This window comes from Mya arenaria, chromosome 7 (assembly GCF_026914265.1).
Source record: "Mya arenaria isolate MELC-2E11 chromosome 7, ASM2691426v1".
Taxonomy (NCBI): Eukaryota; Metazoa; Mollusca; class Bivalvia; order Myida; family Myidae; genus Mya; species Mya arenaria.
In genome coordinates, this window is record NC_069128.1 from 51566187 (window position 1) to 51586078 (window position 19892).

A 19892-nucleotide genomic window follows, 5' to 3' on the forward strand; every position below is an offset into this window, starting at 1 on the left:
AAATAGAATGTATGTTTAAGAAATATCTGATATTCCTATTAATGTGTGTTTTACGCTGTCTCAAAAGAACCAGACATTTACATGAGTGTTAAAGACTGTACCCAAAAGATCAGATATTCATGTGTGTTAAAGACTGTACCCAAAAGATCAGATATTCATGTGTGTTAAAGACTGTACCCAAAAGATCAGATATTCATGAGTGTTAAAGACTGTACCCGAAAGATCAGATATTCATGAGTGTTAAAGACTGTACCCAAAAGATCAGATATTCATGTGTGTTAAAGACTGTACCCAAAAGATCAGATATTCATGTGTGTTAAAGACTGTACCCAAAAGATCAGATATTCATGTGTGTTAAAGACTGTACCCAAAAGATCAGATATTCATGTGTGTTAAAGACTGTACCCAAAAGATCAGATATTCATGTGTGTTTAAGACTGTACTTAGAATGTACTTAAAAATCAGTTATTTTTAGACGGTACTTAAAGGTCAAATATTCATATGTGTGTATTAGTCTGTATGTGTGTTATAGACTGTATGTGTGTTATAGACTGTATGTGTGTTTTAGACTGTACTAAAAGATGTTTTTGTTTGTATGAAAAATTAAGATATTCTAATGTGTGAATAAGACTGTATGAAAGGTCAAATATCCATACATGTGTTTTAGAATGTACTTAAAAATCAGTTTTTAATAATTTTAAATGGTACTAAAAAATCAGATATTCATATGTGTGTTTTAGATTGTACTAAAAAATCAGATATTCATATGTGTGTTTTAGATTGTACTAAAAAATCAGATATTCATGTGTGTGTTTTAGATTGTACTAAAAAATCAGATATTCATATGTGTGTTTTAGATTGTCCTAAAAAATCAGATATTCATATGTGTGTTTTATACTGTATCAAACAAATAAAATAGTTAAATGTGTGCATGCAAATGTGTTTCAGAGGGTAAAAAACAATGAAATGCAAAAATAGAAAGCTTTACTAACGACCAAATAACGACACATAAATTTGCCCGACATTCATAATGACAATATTAAATATTTATTAGTTGGCCATTTTACATGAATGGAATGGGTGTTAAAAATTTGTTTCACCACATACAAATAGAGCAGACAGACATGTATAAACAAAACATATAAATGGATTGTTTAATGGCTTTCCAACAAACGAAAGTGGCCCATAAAGCTAGTTAACGACCTGATCAGTGTCATCAGGGATGTGACTGTCACCTGGCAGCTGGAGGGCTGAAACCAGTTCGGCCATGGGTTCTTGGGGCACTTATGGGGTCAAAAGCACACTGTCGTAGAAGAAAAACTGCCTTTAAATTTGAATATCAACTCTAACCAAAAGCACTCTGGTAACTTTTTAAATCAGCTAAAAAAAAGTTGTTTTTTTTGTTGTTGTTTTTTTGGGGGAGGGGTCCCTGGGGCCATTAGATCCGCGGAATTCCGCGAATCTGCGGACAAATCACATCCCTGTGTCATACATGTATTAATCCAAGCCAAAGAAGTGATTATCAATAATCTGCTAGATTTGTTCATGAAATAAGTTTTTAAGGCAAAAATTGTTAATTATATTAATATACCTATCAAAATATTATGGCATCATTATTCAAAGCTTACACCTGACAAAATATAACATAGTTTACCCTACAGCCATTCTTAGTTTGTTGTAGTGAGGAAAATAATGTATGAGGAACACATCATAGAAAATGGTGCAGCCAGCAGCTACAAAAAATGTTATTTACCTTGGAGCCCAAAATTTGTGACCCGTACCTCTGGGTCAAAATTAACGTGGTGATGGTGGTGTTGGCCTGGGGGTCAAAAACAAGCACGCTGTTTCACAAACTAATAAAAACGTTTTGCACAACAGTCAAAATGCTCAAAATTAAAACTAACCAATCAAAAACCTCAAAATTAAAACTGACCAATCAAAATGCTTTAAGTTTAAACAAAGTAAAACTTATGCAGAAACCATTATTTCAAGCATAACTAAATGTTGAAGTAAAAGAAAATAAAAACATGTAATATCTATATAATTCAACCACAACTAATAAACTGTTTCTTTGGCATTTCCATACCCACATTTTTAGGTGTGGCAGCATAGGTTCTTTATCATCAATTTTTTTCAAACCCTTCCTAACCCCTTAATTCTGTAATGAAAAAGGAAAAGAAATTACGACCAGAGAGACTACAAACCGTTCCGGTTGGTGGGTATTTTTTTTTAAGTAGGTCAGGAAAAGCCAAGCAAACCATTTATTAACTGAGGCCTGAACATGTATAATTGTATGGATTTTTATGTAGTGTAGAGTACATGTATATAGACACATTATTTGACAAAATATGTAAAGGGAATACATTTGTATTTGTTTAAAGTAAATTTCATAAAGTTCACGAGTCAAACACAGTGCTTCAAACAGATCTACACGTTATACAGTGTTATTTCTTGTCTTGATTTTTTTTCTATTCTTAGTCACAATAGTTACAGTTGACTCCCTTGCTTGATAGCTAAGTTAGTCCCAAGCCCCAATTTCCCTGAACTTTTTAAGCTCAACGGGCTTAAGCGAGAAAAAAAATCTTAAACTTACTAAAATTTGATTTTGATAAATGATATATTGTGATTATCATTAAGATTATTCCCATCTAAAGAATAAAACTCTTATTATAAATATTACTTCAATTATAGAAAAACAAAAAAATCAGTATTATTTCTTAGCTTAACCCTTTAGCGCATGTATACGAGATAGGCCGACATAGCTCATTAGCAGATGTATACGCATCTGGCCGACTGTATCCATTACTGGATGTAAACGCATGGCCCGCATATTTCAATAGGGTCATTTCAATATTTCAATTTTGCATCTTTCTATTTGTAAACAATATCCCGGATGTTTATAAAATTAAAGTTTAACCTTTTGTGTATTGATTTTCCCTTGAAAATATCGTCTGCTAAATTGAGAAGGTGTTTATACTCCCAATCGCAGGTGTGATATCCCATTGTGACGTAATAAGACCACGTTATAGATCAATGTTAAATAATGCAAATAAAATATATGTATCAAATTACATTACTTTATTTTAGTATGATAATACTTAAGCTAAAAAAAGAAAGATGTTTATGTCCTCATGATTTAAAAGTGTGAACTAACTTTTCTAATGCTTCGCAGATTAACGATATGGTATTATCATTTACATACCCCCAAAATGTTACATATTTTTCATGCATAACTGTGTTAACTAATTAAATACAACTGTTTCGTTTCTAAAGTTATAGATAAGAAAAAATCCATAAAAACCACAACTCAGGGAGCACTGAACTTTCACGATACCACAATATCAACAACACGGCCAAAAAAGGGGCGACTGTCTTTAACAACATTAATAACTATTGATGCAAGCTATGACTAAGTTTCTACATTCAGTGTCCTGACCCTATGCTTAGTTTTTAAAGGGACTCGCGCATGTTTTCGGACCAAAAATAAGTTTTCTTGGTATTGCATTTGAAATCACTTATTTTATCCTTATTTTACTCTATGACATAGAAATTCCATAAAAAAATACAATTTAATTATCAAAAAATATTGGGGATTAAATTGGGTGTGAGCCCATGCCAGTAAAGTTAAGAAAAGAATAGAAAACTGATGCCTTAACCACTAGGCCACAAGGACTTATACATCAGAGATTGATATTTTGACATCACATGATAATGTCAATCAAGCAGCCAAGAAATCACGGAAAGCCGTTAGTAACGCAATTGAAAGTTTTGGTCTGCATAAGCAATATTTGAGCAGATATCATCATTTGCTTCGAAGGGTCCCAGCTGTCAGTCTTAATTTTAATTCTCAAAATGATTTGCCACACTTTTTTTTGAAATTAAAAAGTGCATATTACAAACCATGAGCTAGTCCCTTTGAAGGAAACAGCAATTAATTTTGAGCATAAAATTATGCTGTCTGTTTAAATTGAACTCAAAACTGACAGAATTTTTCAAATCTATTAACGAATAAGGGAGTAAACAAGGGGTTTTAGTTCATTAAATAAATGAGATGGGCAGAGTTGAAATCCAGATCATCTAACCTTGAAATGAACATAAACATTTAAACATTTGTAAATTATATGTAGCATGTGTAAGTTTAAATTTCAAATGTCATTTTATACTCTTTTTTTTAATGGCCAATCAGTTATAACCAGCCGTTGATTTTATTTCCAGTTTAGTTTAAACACTGCACAGGTCGGACTTTTGTCATAAATCATATACAGATCATCGGCAATCCAAAAACACATTTTACTAACACAACAGGCAAGTACCATTGGGTAACAGACGGTAATAATTATGTTTTCTTAATATTTTGAGTAAATTGAATTAAAAAACAACAAGGTTTTTTTAGGGAGATTTTATCACCTAGGGGTCAGTTGCAATACCACATGTTTGTCGGATATAATAAAAACTTTGTCATTGTTAAGTTAAATGTCAGTTGCTGCGGAACAGAACAATATGTTGCCAGTTTAATGCACCAAAAAATAATGAAGCGCAGAAAGTAGTTGAGTATCGAGGATATCAGACAATAATCAACACACAACACGTCTGCACTATACATAACGTGGGTGGGGTAAGCCAATTCCATCCTATGTCAGGACACTGTTACTAAATATATCAATCTGGACTATGCAGTTATATGCATTCTCTTGTACCTGATGGCTGGGGAACGCTTTCCTCATCTGTAAATTAGCCAAATTAAGTAATAACCAAAGCAACCAGTTATCGTAACTTTTTTCAATCATTGGAAAAATATAAATATAAATCTATATATAATTATGTATTTATTTTATATATATATTATTGGTTTTGAAGCCATAAATTCCGCGGAAATCTTGGAATTCGCAGACGATTCAGATCCATGAAATCCCATCCCTGGAACATAAATGTGTCAGAATACCCCGCGGCGGAGGTGCTCCAGGCATCTAAAATCCTTGGAAAAAAATGCATAGTCTATTACCCGGTCAGCAGTCTCACCTGGCCAGTCAAAACCCCAGATGTCAACAACTGTCACCTGTTTAAAATTCAATTATATACCTGCTGCCTTAATAAGGCGTAATGGGTTTAAACATTGCATTTATTTTTAATGTTGAATAAGGCCTTATAGTTTGGTAAACTTGTCCTGTCTGTTGTGTGTGCAGAAATGCTGGAAAGAAACTATAATTATTTAGAAATTCAGAGAAACAACTTAATTTAAGGTGTGAAATCAAAAAGATTTTAAGTGTTTTTTAGAGTCTCTTCATTTTCACGAACCTAATAATCAAACCACTGATTAACACTAATCAGACGCCCAAACTTAACATTTAAGTCATTTTGAAATGTTTTGTAACTTGCTGACTCACCATGGTGATGGATCTCCCGAGGCAAGGAGTATTTCCGTCCTATGTCAGCCAGAGATCGTATAATGGGGAGGTGCATCCTGGAACCGTTGCTATGGTGATGTTTTTCGTGCTTCTCATTGAGATGTCGATGTCGCTGAAGCAGAACGTCACGCACCTGGTCCTTTAAGGTTTCCTCTAACTGATTTCCAGCACACATGTTGTCCAGTAAGATGTCTGGGAATGGGAGGTGAGATGTTTGAAATATGATATTATGACCTTCCAAGTCAGTGTAATCTTAAATGATCTACAAGTCTAGGGTTTCAACTAATGAGTTTGTTAAGGGTGTGCTACACCCTGCCCATTATGGCAGCCCCATTCTTTCCTCATGGAGATCACATGTGCACCCTACTGCCTTTATAGGATCAAGTGCTTTTGATGATAAAATATTTCTTATGTTTTTTTTTAAAATTTATTATACACTCATAAATAAGCACCAACTAAATAGTTTTGGGATTGGAAATATAGAATAATTTCAAATAAACACAATTCCAACATTTTCTGTCAAATTCAACGTGTTAAATTCTTAAATGTGCAGTCTGAACATCCCTTTTCTTTCTTAACACCCTACACATTTTATGCAGCACTTTCCCTTTTTAAATCTTGCTAAACCCGCATTCATCATAAAATGTTCATATCACCTTCATGATTCTAAATGAAACAAGTCTACAAACAAATCAGAAACATTTGTTTTCTAAATTAAGCTGAAAAGCATTAACCTTTAAAGGCCACAAAACTGTATACTTTCAAAACTACAGACCACCCAAGACCATGTAAGGCTTTCAGTCCCCCACTCACCAACAGCCTGATGGAAGTACTCCACATCCATATCCAGTACCATAGTTCCACTGTGTATACATGATCTAAGCTCAAAGAGGTGATGTAGGGACAGGGTGGCCACATGGGGCTTGGACCAGCGCTCACCGCCCTCCTCCACATCCTCCTCAAACTTGATCCACCTGTAATACAGAAGAGCAGCAGGGGAGGTAATTTAGGTGACGCTATTAACCCTTTACTTCATAGATACGCAATTTTACTTATCTATCCATAGCTTCATAGATACGGATCTTAACGTTTTATCCATAGCTTCATAGATACGTAATCCTACGTATTCGTAATGTAGGGGCATTTATTTTCATACCTGATGCTTGTTTATTCGCTATAAATTCATATTCATGAAGTATAAACATCGATAAATACAATGCACTGAAAAAAACACTATGTTACTATTTAAAGAATTTCGGAAAATCGCGAAATAAGGTCACTGGTATCAAAGATGCGTAAAACGTTGACTGCGCAGGTTTGTGGGCATTCCTTTCTCGTTTTCCTCGTGGAAATTTACACAATACTGCAAGTTATAATTAACTACCAATAATACAGTTATAATTAACTACCAATAATACAACTATATTTTATTGATCACGGGCCTGACGTCACAGGTCATGGTTCGAAAACGTGTCAAAATGTCGGCCATGTTGGATAAACAAAAAATCATCTGGCTTGTATAAACAAAGGCCATAAATCATTATATGGGACATGTGTCACTTCTGTTTCGCTAATCCGGTCATAAAAATGCGCATCTGCTTCTACAAATTGAAAGTAAGTACAAATGTGTTATAAAATAATGACTATCCCTATTGTTAAACCTTGACATGACCCAATTTAACATCGATCAGCTGTTGAAACACGTGTTTTCGAATACACAAGAATGGAATGTAGAGCTAATTTATGCCCTTGTTAACTTCAGTTTAAAACAACATTCCAGAATAATGTCATTTATATTTCAGTGTTTGTCTGACGAATCGGAACATTCTGGCTTCGATTAAAATTAGTTTGAGTATGACGTCGAGATGGCAGGAGCAGCAGGGGAGGTAATTTAGGTGACGCTATTAAGGAACAATATGGAACAAAAATAAACTAGAACTGTAAGCCATAGGCTAACGAATACCCCCCACCCCTCCATGTCTAGGTTGTTTGCCCTGGAGTTAGGCCGGACAAAGCTAATTTTGCCTACAAGGGGAGATAACTCCAGTCAGGGTCATGTGACCTGTACCAAATTCACAGAGGCGAAAGTTTACAACATGGCCATTAATTTCTGAAAGTTTGATAAAGATTTGTTGAATAATAACAAAGATGAATCCCGGACAGGGCTTATTTTGCCTACTTTAACACATCAAGGGGAGATAACTCCAGTCAGGGTCATGTGACCTGTACCAAATTCACAGAGGCGAAAGTTTACAACATGGCCATTAATTTCTGAAAGTTTGATAAAGATTTGTTGAATAATAACAAAGATGAATCCCGGACAGGCCTACTTTAACACATCAAGGGGAGATAACTCTGGTCAGGGTCATGTGACCCGTACCAATTTCACAGAGGCGCAAGTTTACATCATGGCCATTAATATCTGAAAGTTTGAAAAAGATTTGTTCAATAACGACAAAGATGAATCCCGGACAAAAAAAACGGACGGACAGACGGACAGACAGACAACCCGATTCCAGTATACCCCCCCCCCCCCAAACTTTGTTTTGGGGGGTATAAAAAATAACACAATTGATGAAGAAACACTTAGCCACGTGAAGCATTGACCAAGAGTAGCTCCAACAAAAGTAATTTAGGTGGGAATATTCAGGGACATAAGCTTCAATAGATGATTAGAGGCATGGACCGCAAGAGTAGTCAGGGGAGGTAATTAAGATGAAACTAAACAGAGGACAGAATTCAAAGAAACACAATCAGGAGAGAACACTAGGGGGTAGAATATTCAAGGGAATGTGCTCATGAGAGAAATACTGTGAAATCATTTATATTCGTTGGCATGAAATTTCGTGCTTTGCCGAAAAAATACAATTTCGTGGGTACTTGAATTTGAGGTTTTTCATTTTTGAAAAAAAATAATCGAATATGCAATCATCCTAGATCGTCTGCATAATCTCCACCGCTGGCCCGTGATTTACGTCACACGGTTTATGACACTCGCAAAGTGGTACGAGATGCCAATTAGTGCATATACCCATGTCAATTATCGATTTAATTGGGAATTAAGGTCATAAAAGAAGATGCACCCTGATAATAAATACAGATAGGGGAAGCCATTGAATACCAATTAAGAATTTTGCAAACTGTGAAAAAGAAGTTAACAAGATCATTACAATATTTATTCACACGTTTTTGTTTAATAAACATACTGAACGCGTTGTTTTGTACTTTGTCACTTTTAATTGATTTGGTTTATTATTTGTTAAAGGCAGATATAATATATTAATAAAACAAAAATAGTAAAATATACAGTGAGATAGGTATAAACGCTGTATACTGCGACTTCTGTAACGAATAACCAAGTATGTACATAACATGGCAGTTGAAAAAGTGAATAAAGGGTCTATATTTCGTGGGATCTTAAATTCATGGATCACCCTACCCACGAAAACCACGAACATTAATGCCCCACGAACATAAATGATTTCACGGTATAGGAACCAAACATCCAGATTATTCAGGCAGAGAAACATAAGATTCATAATGTAATATTCATGGAAGATAGGGGAGAGCATTTATGGAATTCATATTAAAATATTTTACCAATATAAGAGGATTACTTTGAAAGATATTTTAAGTATTCAGCAACTTCATGGTATTATTCAGCACAAAAGCTTGAAAGAAAGCTAACATTATGTTCAATTCAAGTCCATGTTCTTTGTTTCTTTAGGGCTTTTACTGGTAGAATGGTTATGGAATGGTTATGGATATATTAAAAACCAGGCAGCTCCACCCCATGTCTATTCCATCAACTACATGAACCACAAAGTAAAACCCTGGCCTACCTGGCAGTTTCCTTCCACTGCATCTCCCCATCCTGAGTGAACAGCTCCCCGAGCTCACAGAACAGGTCATGTGTCCTATGTTCCTCATCATCATCCTCCTCCAATAGGAACTGCACATGCTGGCTTGGCGGCGTGGCTGAAATAGACCAATCAGGACAGATTATAACATTGACCGTCAATCAAGAGCAAGGAAACACGCACTGAATTTCCTCCAACAGGAACTGCACTTGCTGGCTTGGCTAGAACAGACCAATGAAAAGCCAGGTTATGTAACAGGAGTACAGGGACTGTAAGTGAGCGGACAATCAGAATCACATTTTATCACTCTACTTAGACCTGAGCTACAAATGGAAGGAGTGGCTGGAAAACAGATACGACCAATCACAAGTAAGGTTTCAGGTTAAGGGTAGAAACATTTCAACGGATCAGAACTACAATACATAATTATATTATCTCTCTTCTTCAATATATATTAAACATGCTGTACTAAGTGTAATTTTGATTTGTTGAAGTGTTGATTTTGTTTCCAGAAATGAGCACAGACGCAAGTTTCAGTACCTTATGGCAACCTCAACTTGTTTTTTTTTAGTTGCAAGCTTAAACATCTTAAGTCTTCTACATATTAAAATCTTTAAGTGAATATATCTGCAGTAAATCAGTTCATCTAAATTGTTCATTATACATTGAAGAAATCTGACGAAAACACTGCAATATCTCCGACGTCACATGGGGTACATTGCCACGAACATGTAACATGTTGGAAAATCTCAACCAGCCTGTAAACAGCTGTCATGAAAAACAATTTCATGCTAGAAAAGTCGGCCAGTACTATTGGCCACTGTCACCATAGTTCCAGTTAAAATTAGATTCCCTCCCCAACAGTGTGTGTATACCATATGATAAATTGCATCATATATATATTTGCTACGTCGGAAGGCAACATTTTGCTTAAAATGAAGACTTATATCAAATATAATTTATCTTTTACTACACCATTTTAAATAAAACAAAGGGCAGTCTATGCCGCTAAAAGAGCCCCGCCTTTTTTATTACTAAAGTTTGATAAGATGATTAGTTTCATCAAACACAATTCGACAAACCAGTTTCCAAAATAATGGTTTGACAGTGCTCCATCAGACGACCGTATTGTGAAAAGGTTTTTAAGAAAATAAACTCTCAATCAAACTCTGGTAAAAGATTGAATGCTGGGCTCCGTAAGCGGCATAGACTGCGCTATGTTTCATTTAAAATGGTGAAGAAAAAGTAGTTATCTTTGTTTAAAGTCTCCATTCGAAGCAAAATATTGTCATCCGACATAGCACTTATGACACAATTTATCACATGGTATACACACACTGCTCAAGCCCAGTGCTAAGATAATTATGAAGTCACTTTAATAAAAAAGACTTCATGTGAATATCTTAAATGGATTTGTAGACGACCAAGGCTGAAATTATTGCAAGACGATGTCTAGCTGTGACATCACCATGGCTTTCACAATAACTCAACTTTCTTCTCTCAAAAAAAAAACAACACCCCAGACAAGCTGATATTTAACAAGGAAAAATTGGACTCGGAGAGATAGAGAGTTTAAAACAAGACAGCACTGGTCTTATGAATTTACAAGGTCTAATTTCAAATTCCTCCTATTTTCTATCATGGAAAAAGCTGGAATTGGAAAGATCAACTTTGGTGACCTCGTGAAAAAAGCTTGAATTGGAAAGATTAGACTATGGTGACATTGCCTGTAGTGGACATTTGTCACACCGAGAGTTCAGGACAAGACTAACGTAACTTGTTTCTATTTTCATATGAAGTTACACCAGTCTTGCCCCGAGTCCTCCACACACACGATGTATACCAAAAAGACTAAGGCTCCGGAACAAATGTTGATCCTCGTGTTTCTCGTGTGGACCTGGGTGTACACAAAATACCATTTTTTATTTTGTATAATGTATTTATACACAGGTTACAACAACAATGCCTTCATAAACTTGATAAACATAGCATTGACTTGATAAATATAACACTTCATCCAGTTTACACTTCAATATTGTATAATAATTAACTAGCACAACATTTTATATCGGCATTTATTTTAATTAATTTTATAGTTATCTCACACAAACACACTGCGACCTTTCTTTAAAATGCTAAAATCTATTTTTAGTTACCATATCTTATGATCGGTTTTCTAGATATATCCAAATTCAGTCATATGACGCAAAACTTAACCTATAAAATGGACAGCTAATAACAAGACTTGTATAATAATCAATTTGCAAATGATTTATATTGTTTAAAAAATAGAGACAGTAAATTGTCTAGCACAAGAGAAATAATGGGTAGGATAAAATTTCCATTCAAATGAACTGCAAATCATACATTGAGACTTGACAGACAAACATTCAAATGTAGAGATGAATTTCATTTTCATAATCTTATCTTTTTGTAATCTTATCTCAAACTTAGAGAAGGGCATTGGGTAACAGGTAACTTTAAGACCATAGAATTTCACTTTCTATTAGTCAAAGACACAAATATCAAAACATACTTTTTTCACAAGCAATATACTCATAATTTCAAAACTTTCTGAGACTATAAATCATAGTTATATAATGTGCCACTCATTTTGTGTGAGATAGTTATGACAAACTCTAGTCGCTCAAACTCAAATAAGTTAACAAGAGGCACATCAGTGCCTGTGCTCCACTGGCCAAAAGGTTCAAGCAAAGACCACCTAACGAACATTTTTGTCAAGTTTCATAGGAATACAACATCAATTTTTGAGAAGTTATTTAAAAAAAAAAAATTCTTTAATAGCTCTGGCTGCCATGTTGTGCAGTGGACCGAAATGATTTGGGCAATTTGAGTAAAGGAGCACCAAACAAACATTTCTGTCAAGTTTTATCGAAAAAAGGTCATCGGTTTCGACGACAAGTCGTATAAAGTTTTTTTTATTTTTTAGCTCTGGCAGCCATGGTGTGCAGTGGACTGGAACCATTAACAAATTTTGGTTAATGACAACCCAAGGAACATTTCTGTCAAGTTTCATCAAAATGTGATCATCGGTTTCTGAGGAGAAGTCGTTTAAAGGTTTTTCTATTTTTACCTCTGGGGGCCATCTTGTGCAGTGGACCGAAACCATTGAAGCAAATTTGATAAAGGACCATCCAAGGAACATTTCTGTTAAGTTTCATCAAAATCTGATCATCGGTTTCTGAGAAGATGTTCTTTAAAGGTTTTTCTATTTTTTTGCCCTGGCAGCCATGTTGTGCAGCGGACTGGAACCATTTGAGCAATTTTGGTTAAGGACCACCCAAGGAACAATTCTGTCAAGTTTCATCAAAATCTGCCTATCCGTTTCAGAGGAGATGTCGTTTAAAGATTTTGCTATTTTTAGCTGTGGCGGCCATATTGTGCAATGGACCAGAACCATTTGAGCAATTTTAATAAAGGACCACCCAAGGAACATTACTGTCAAGTTTCATCAAAATCTGCCGAACCGTTTCAGAGGAGATGTCGTTTAAAGATTTTGCTATTTTTAGCTCTGGCGGCCATATTGTGCAATGGACCGGAACCATTTGAGCAATTTTGGTAAAGGACCACCAAAGGAACATTCCTGTGAAGTTTTGTCAACATCCGCTTATTAGTTTCAGAGATAATGTCGTTTAAAGTAAAAGTTTACGCACGCACGCACGCACGACGGACAATCTGTGACGACATAAGCTCCATGGCCTTCAGCCAGTGGAGCTAAAAACCTATAGAAAAACTTCTTCAAAACAATCTTTTTTATAAATGTTCAGAGAAAATTCAGGAGCAAACATTTAAAATATGTTGTTGGTGTCATCTGCAACCTCTCGGGTGAGAGGCCGACAACTATACCACTAAACCAGTGTCACCCTAGTGATGAACCCACAACCTCTTGGGTGAGAGGCCGACAACTATACCACTAAACCTGTGTCACCCTAGTGATGAACCCACAACCTCTAGGGTGAGAGGCCGACAACTATACCACTAAACCAGTGTCACCCTAGTGATGAACCCACAACCTCTTGGTAGAGAGGCCGACAACTATACCACTAAACCAGTGTCACCCTAGTGATGAACCCACAACCTCTTGGGTGAGAGGCCGACCACTATACCACTGGACCACTCTTTCCCTAGTAGAGATCAAACCCACAACCTCTTGGGTGAGAGGCCGACAACTATACCACTGGACCACTCTTTCCCTAGTAGAGATCAAACCCACAACCTCTTGGGTGAGAGGCCGACAACTATACCACTGGACCACTCTTATCCTGGTAGGGATCAAACCCACAACCTCTTGGGTGAGAGGCCGACAACTATACCACTGGACCACTCTTTCCCTGGTAGGGATCAAACCCACAACCTCTTGGGTGAGAGGCCAACTACTATACCACTGGACCACTCTTATCCTGGTAGTGATCAAACCCACAACCTCTTGGGTGAGAGGCCGACAACTGTACCACTGGACCACTCTTTCCCTGGTAGGGATCAAACCCACAACCTCTTGGGTGAGAGGCCGACAACTATACCACTAGACCACTGTCACCCTTGGAAGTACTTTACAGCATTACCACCAGGATAGGATTTATACAACTACTATCAACATCAATGTTAGAGAGCGCACTTATTTGTCCCTAAAATTCAATTAATTAACGTTTCCAGTCTGCTATAACAATGTCACAATTAACACTGATATCTCCGAAACGACGTCTTTACTCAGAAATAAGAGGAATTAAATCACTCCTATATAGATGCCATTGATTTTCAGGATCTTGACAAGATATACCATCCCATAAAAAATCTGATGCAGACTTTGTATTGAGGCTAAAAGGATGCTATGCAAAAAAGAAAGGAATACCAATGTCTTGAAGTGACATTTTCCTCCCTGACTGAACTTTTCAGCTAAAGACCAGGGAAAAGAAAGAGCCTGACCTTTGTCAAGCATACAGGACAATTATTATGCCAAATATTCTGAAGCGTTGCAAGGCATAACACTGGAAACATTACAGATAGATATATTAAATGGGACCATCTTATGCATTGAGAGAAAAAAGCTGCTTTCGGAGAGTCAATCTCTCTCCAACAACAACAAAGGCTTAAGCACATGGAAATTTCCTCCAATCCTAGAACACAGAATATGATACAGCCAATTATTGTCTGAAGGACACAATAAATAAATTGTTTGTTGGACGTTACTCGACACTTACAACAATACTCGCAACCTGAAGTAATCATAATGAAAAACTAGAACTCCGCGAGTCGGATGTGTCGCCTGACGAATTATTTACTGTCGACATTATAGCTGTTAGATTGGCATTTTATTCATTTATAGACAATGATGTTGCCATTTAACTTTAAAGTGTAGGTGGCATTTGAACCCTCAATCAGATATACCTCAAAATAAGTTTCAGGTTGAAACCTCCTATAGTTTACGAGATATGCCACAGACAAAACCTAAGCAAGAAAATTAACAAAGGGCAATAACTCTAAAAATATGGCAGCAAGAGTAACGGTTCTTGTGCACTGCACTTGCCCTCAATGAGATATATCTAGCTATGAAGTTTCAAGTTGATACCTCTTATATTCTTCAAGATATGCCCCGGACAAAACTTTAAGCATGAAAATTAACAAAGGGCAATAACTTTAAAACTAAGAAAGCAAGAGTTACTGTTATTGTGCACTGCACTTGCCCTCAATGAGATATATCTAGCTATGAAGTTTCAAGTTGATACCTCTTATATTCTTCAAGATATGCCCCGGACAAAACTTTAAGCATGAAAATTAACAAAGGGCAATAACTTTAAAACTAAGAAAGCAGGAGTTACTGTTATTGTGCACTGCACTTGCCCTCAATGAGATCTGTCTAGCTACGAAGTTTCAAGTTGATACCTCTTATATTCTTCAAGATATGCCCCGGACAAAACTTTAAGCATGAAAATTAACAAAGGGCAATAACTTTAAAACTAAGAAAGCAGGAGTTACTGTTATTGTGCACTGCACTTGCCCTCAATGAGATCTGTCTAGCTACGAAGTTTCAAGTTGATACCTCTTATATTCTTCAAGATATGCCCCCGACAAAACTTTAAGCATGAAAATTAACAAAGGGCAATAACTTTAAAACTAAGAAAGCAGGAGTTACTGTTATTGTGCACTGCACTTGCCCTCAATGAGATCTGTCTAGCTACGAAGTTTCAAGTTGATACCACTTATATTCTTCAAGATATGCCCCGGACAAAACTTTAAGCATGAAAATTAACAAAGGGCAATAACTTTAAAACTAAGAAAGCAGGAGTTACTGTTATTGTGCACTGCACTTGCCCTCAATGAGATCTGTCTAGCTACGAAGTTTCAAGTTGATACCTCTTATATTCTTCAAGATATGCCCCGGACAAAACTTTAAGCATGAAAATTAACAAAGGGCAATAACTTTAAAACTAAGAAAGCAAGAGTAACAGTTCTTGTGCACTGCACTTGCCCTCAATTAGATCTATGTACATATGAAGTTTCAAGTTGATACCACTAATAGTTTAGGAGACAAGCGGAAATGGGACGCGGACGCCGCCGCCGCCGCCGCCGCCAATGCCGCCGACAAAAGTAACCCCTATATGTCGTCTTTTCAGGCGACACAAAAAAACTAGTTAAACTTTCATTATGACTTTAGGGTTTAAGAAGTAAACAATAAAACAAAAGACTAAGTACCTCCCTTCCAACCTCCAAAAAGTGTGGGTTGGGTAACACAAACAATTTATGAAATCTGTATGAATTGTTGCCAAATACATATTAGACGGGAAGTTAAAAGAATCAGCCAGGAAGTGTGCAGACAACTTCATTGTGTGAGAAAGACAATGAAAGGTGATGAAAGGCTGTCACTTCGAAAACGTCATCAATTATTTAAATGACGTCAGAGACTGATTCAGGTATCTAGTTAGAAAAACCTTGGAAAATATTTTATTCATCATTGTATTTATCTGAAGTCATTACCCTTAAATAAAAATCTTGTTTCTTCAACTGTTTGAATTTTAGTATTTTTATCTAATAGCAAATATAAGTTATTGATGTATGAAAGTGCTATATACCTTTCTTTTCAAACACCCTGTATATTGACAATTTTTACCCAACCACTTCTCTAAGCTACATTTAACAATAGAAAAACCCCAAATGGGACGATTGTTTACAACTTCTTTTAAGTTAACAACGTTGTTAACTTTCATTGTTGTTAACTTTCATTGTTGTTAACTTTCATTGTTGTTAACTTTCAAATCTGTATAGCTCTGGAAGTTTCACGAATTCTCTACAGTGAATACATCCTAACGAGATTATGGACAATGTTTTAGATGTAGTTGCTATATTTAAGTATATGAGCACATTATAGAATGTTTGACCTTTAAAGCTGCACTCTCACATCTTGGAACAAGCCATTTTTTGCGAAAATCCATGGAATCCAGTTATATAAGACTGCTGACAAAAAATTAGATCGCAGACTTTCATAATTAAGTTAAAAAATGATGTTTTATGCATTTTTCTTAAACCGTTAAAACATTAATTTTCAAACGGAAATATGAAAATCTACAATCAGATTTTTTATCAGCAAGCTTATATCATTGGTTTGCAGATAATTATGCAAAAATTTGCTCTTTCCAAAATAAAAAGTTGTAAAAATGTGAGAGTGCAGCTTTTAAGACTAAGAACAATGTTGTTAATTCCATTGTTAACTTAACAAAGTTCTGAACAATCTGCCCAATGTGCTTCCATGTTTTCCTCTGTTTTCACACAACGTTACAGTTTTTCCGTCTTATAACTACTGGAAAGACTAAATCTTACAGAATAACCAATATTTCTCAGAAACTCTAAAAATGATGTGATATTGTAATCTTAAATCACTTACATATGATATATTATTTTCTTTTTATTAAAAGTAGTCATAATGTTTTAGAAACATAATTTTCTTATTTCAAGATATACAATTTCTTTCATATATTTATTTATGAATGAAAACAGTGTAAACATTATGCACCAGTCAATTGTAACCACTGCCACCCCTCCCACCGCAAGGTCCGGGTGTATACCGGGGATAGCCGGGGAAATGGGTCGTGTTTTTACCTTTCAGGTGGCCCCGCAGTGCTGTGTGAACGCGGTGGTTTTGTCTTCGCTTTAAACATAGCGGGGAATGGGCCTTACCTAGGGTCCCTGGGGTGCAGGGGATTTGGCGGGGATTTTACCATCTGTTCGGCCCCGCAGAGCAGGAATTTTAGCCGGGGTTGGCTGGACCCAAAGTCAAAGTCCCACTATTCCCCCGACCTGGGGGGGGGGGGGGGGGGGGGGCATGGTTACAAATGACTGGTGCAGTAATTTGTATTCACTTTTAGATGCAAAAGTTTCATGATCATAATTGTGCAACACTCTGTGAGGCTGCAATGAAATTTCTTTATTGCTAAACACATTTTAAAAAAATCAAACCATTGATAACATTTATCAATTAACAAATAAACCTGGAGAAAAAAAAACCCATAGGGCCTCAAATAAGGAAGTTTATATTTGTGAATGGTAAATTGCATCAAGGTAATCCAAGGAGGTCCTAGATTTCTGTAACAACATTGCAGTTTGCAATATTTAACTAAGAGAAAAAATGAAACAGAAATAAGATGAAATGAAAAGGTTATCTCGGATCACTTAGATAATGAGTTTTCTTACAGCAGAAATATTCTGTTTATTTAAGCAATCGATACAGCAGCTTTTAGCTAATATAAATGTTATTTTCCAGAGCCTGTGAGATTTTGCCCCTTATTTGTCTTGAACCCATGACCTCTTGTGCCCCTTGTTTGTCTTGAACTCATGACCTCTTGTGCCCCTTGTTTGTCATGAACCCATGACCTCTTGAGGGCCTTGTTTGTCTTGAACCCATGACCTCTTGAGGGCCTTGTTTGTCTTGAACCCATGACCTCTTGAGGGCCTTGTTTGTCTTGAACCCATGACCTCTTGAGGGCCTTGTTTGTCTTGAACCCATGACCTCTTGAGGGCCTTGTTTGTCTTGAACCCATGACCTCTTGAGGGCCTTGTTTGTCTTGAACCCATGACCTCTTGAGGGCCTTGTTTGTCTTGAACCCATGGCCTCTGTTGCCCCTTGTTTGTCTTGAACCCATGACCTCTTGAGGGCCTTGTTTGTCTTGAACCCATGGCCTCTGTTGCCCCTTGTTTGTCTTGAACCCATGACCTCTTGTGCCCCTTGTTTGTCTTGAACCCATGACCTCTTGAGGGCCTTGTTTGTCTTGAACCCATGGCCTCTGTTGCCCCTTGTTTGTCTTGAACCCATGACCTATAGTGCACCTTATTTGTCTTGAACCCATGACCTATAGTGCATATTGTTTGTCTCAAACCCATGACCTCTTGTGCCCCTTGATTGTCTTGAGCCCATGACCTTTTGAGCCCCTTGTTTGTCTTGAGCCCATGACTTCTTGTGCCCCTTGTTTGTCTTGAACCCATAACCTATAGTGCATCTCGTTCGTCTCAAACCCATGACCTCTTGTGCCCCTTATTTGTCTTGAACCCATGACCTTTTGATGGCCTTGTTTGTCTTGAACCCATATCCTCTTGAGGGTCTTGTTTGTCTTGAACCCATGACCTCTTGAGGGCCTTGTTTGTCTTGAACCCATGGCCTTTTCAGCGCCTTGTTTGACTTGAACCCATGGCCTCTTGTGCCCCTTGTTTGTCTTGAACCCATGACCTCTTGAGGGTCTTGTTTGTCTTGAACCCATAACCTCTTAGGGCCTTGTTTGTCTTGAACCCATGGCCTCTTGTGCCCCTTGTTTGTCTTGAACCCATGACCTCTTAGGGCCTTGTTTGTCTTGAACCCATAACCTCTTAGGGCCTTGTTTGTCTTGAACCCATGACCTCTTAGGGCCTTGTTTGTCTTGACCCCATGACCTTTTCAGGGCCTTGTTTGTCTTGAACCCATGGCCTCTTGTGCCCCTTGTTTGTCTTGAACCCATGATGCCTTGAGGGCCTTGTTTGACTTGAAACCATGAACCCATGACCTCCTGATGGGCCTTGCTCATCTTGAACCCATGACCTCTTGAGGGCCTTGTTTGTCTTGAACCCATGACCTCTTCTGTGCCTTGTTTGTCTTGAACCCATGACCTCTTGAGGGCCTTGTTTGACTTGAACCCATGACCTCTTGAGGGCCTTGTTTGACTTGAAACCATGACCTCTTGAGCGCCTTGTTTGACTTGAACCCATGACCTCTTGAGCGCCTTGTTTGACTTGAACCCATGACCTCTTGAGGGCCTTGTTTGTCTTGAACCCATGACCTCTTGAGGGCCTTGTTTGTCTTGAACCCATGACCTCTTGAGGACCTTTTTGTCTTAAACCCAAAACCTCTTGAGTTAATGATATTTTTCTTTAACCTTTTAATGTAAGTTTAACTTGCTTCCTTACTTCTCAATCGTAATGTGTTGAATGAAAGAGCACGGGTTTCAGCAGTTATTGAAATCTGTTTGGACTCACAAATTAATAAAACAACAACATGAGTTGTGAGCAAAATATTGAGGACTCAAGTGTAGGACTGGTGATGAGGAGCAAAATGAATCACTGCTCTTTGTAAAGACTAAGTCTCCAATTG

At 36.9% G+C, this 19892-nt stretch overlaps 1 protein-coding gene across 6 annotated transcripts in view; it reads right to left on the reverse strand.

Annotated features, from left to right (window-relative positions):
- The window catches only part of LOC128240877 (sodium bicarbonate cotransporter 3-like), an 85719-nt gene that overhangs the window by 42814 nt on the left and 23013 nt on the right, over positions 1–19892 (reverse strand). For 3 of the 6 annotated variants that reach the window (XM_052957848.1, XM_052957850.1, XM_052957849.1), the window contains 5 exons: positions 9248–9383; positions 6219–6379; positions 5385–5597; positions 4698–4724; positions 1754–1819 (listed from right to left, as the gene is read on the reverse strand). In XM_052957848.1, the coding sequence (XP_052813808.1) occupies positions 1754–1819; positions 4698–4724; positions 5385–5597; positions 6219–6379; positions 9248–9383 (603 nt within the window). The remainder of the gene's footprint in view (positions 1–1753; positions 1820–4697; positions 4725–5384; positions 5598–6218; positions 6380–9247; positions 9384–19892) is intronic. The other 3 variants (XM_052957852.1, XM_052957853.1, XM_052957854.1) reach the window with 3 other exon arrangements.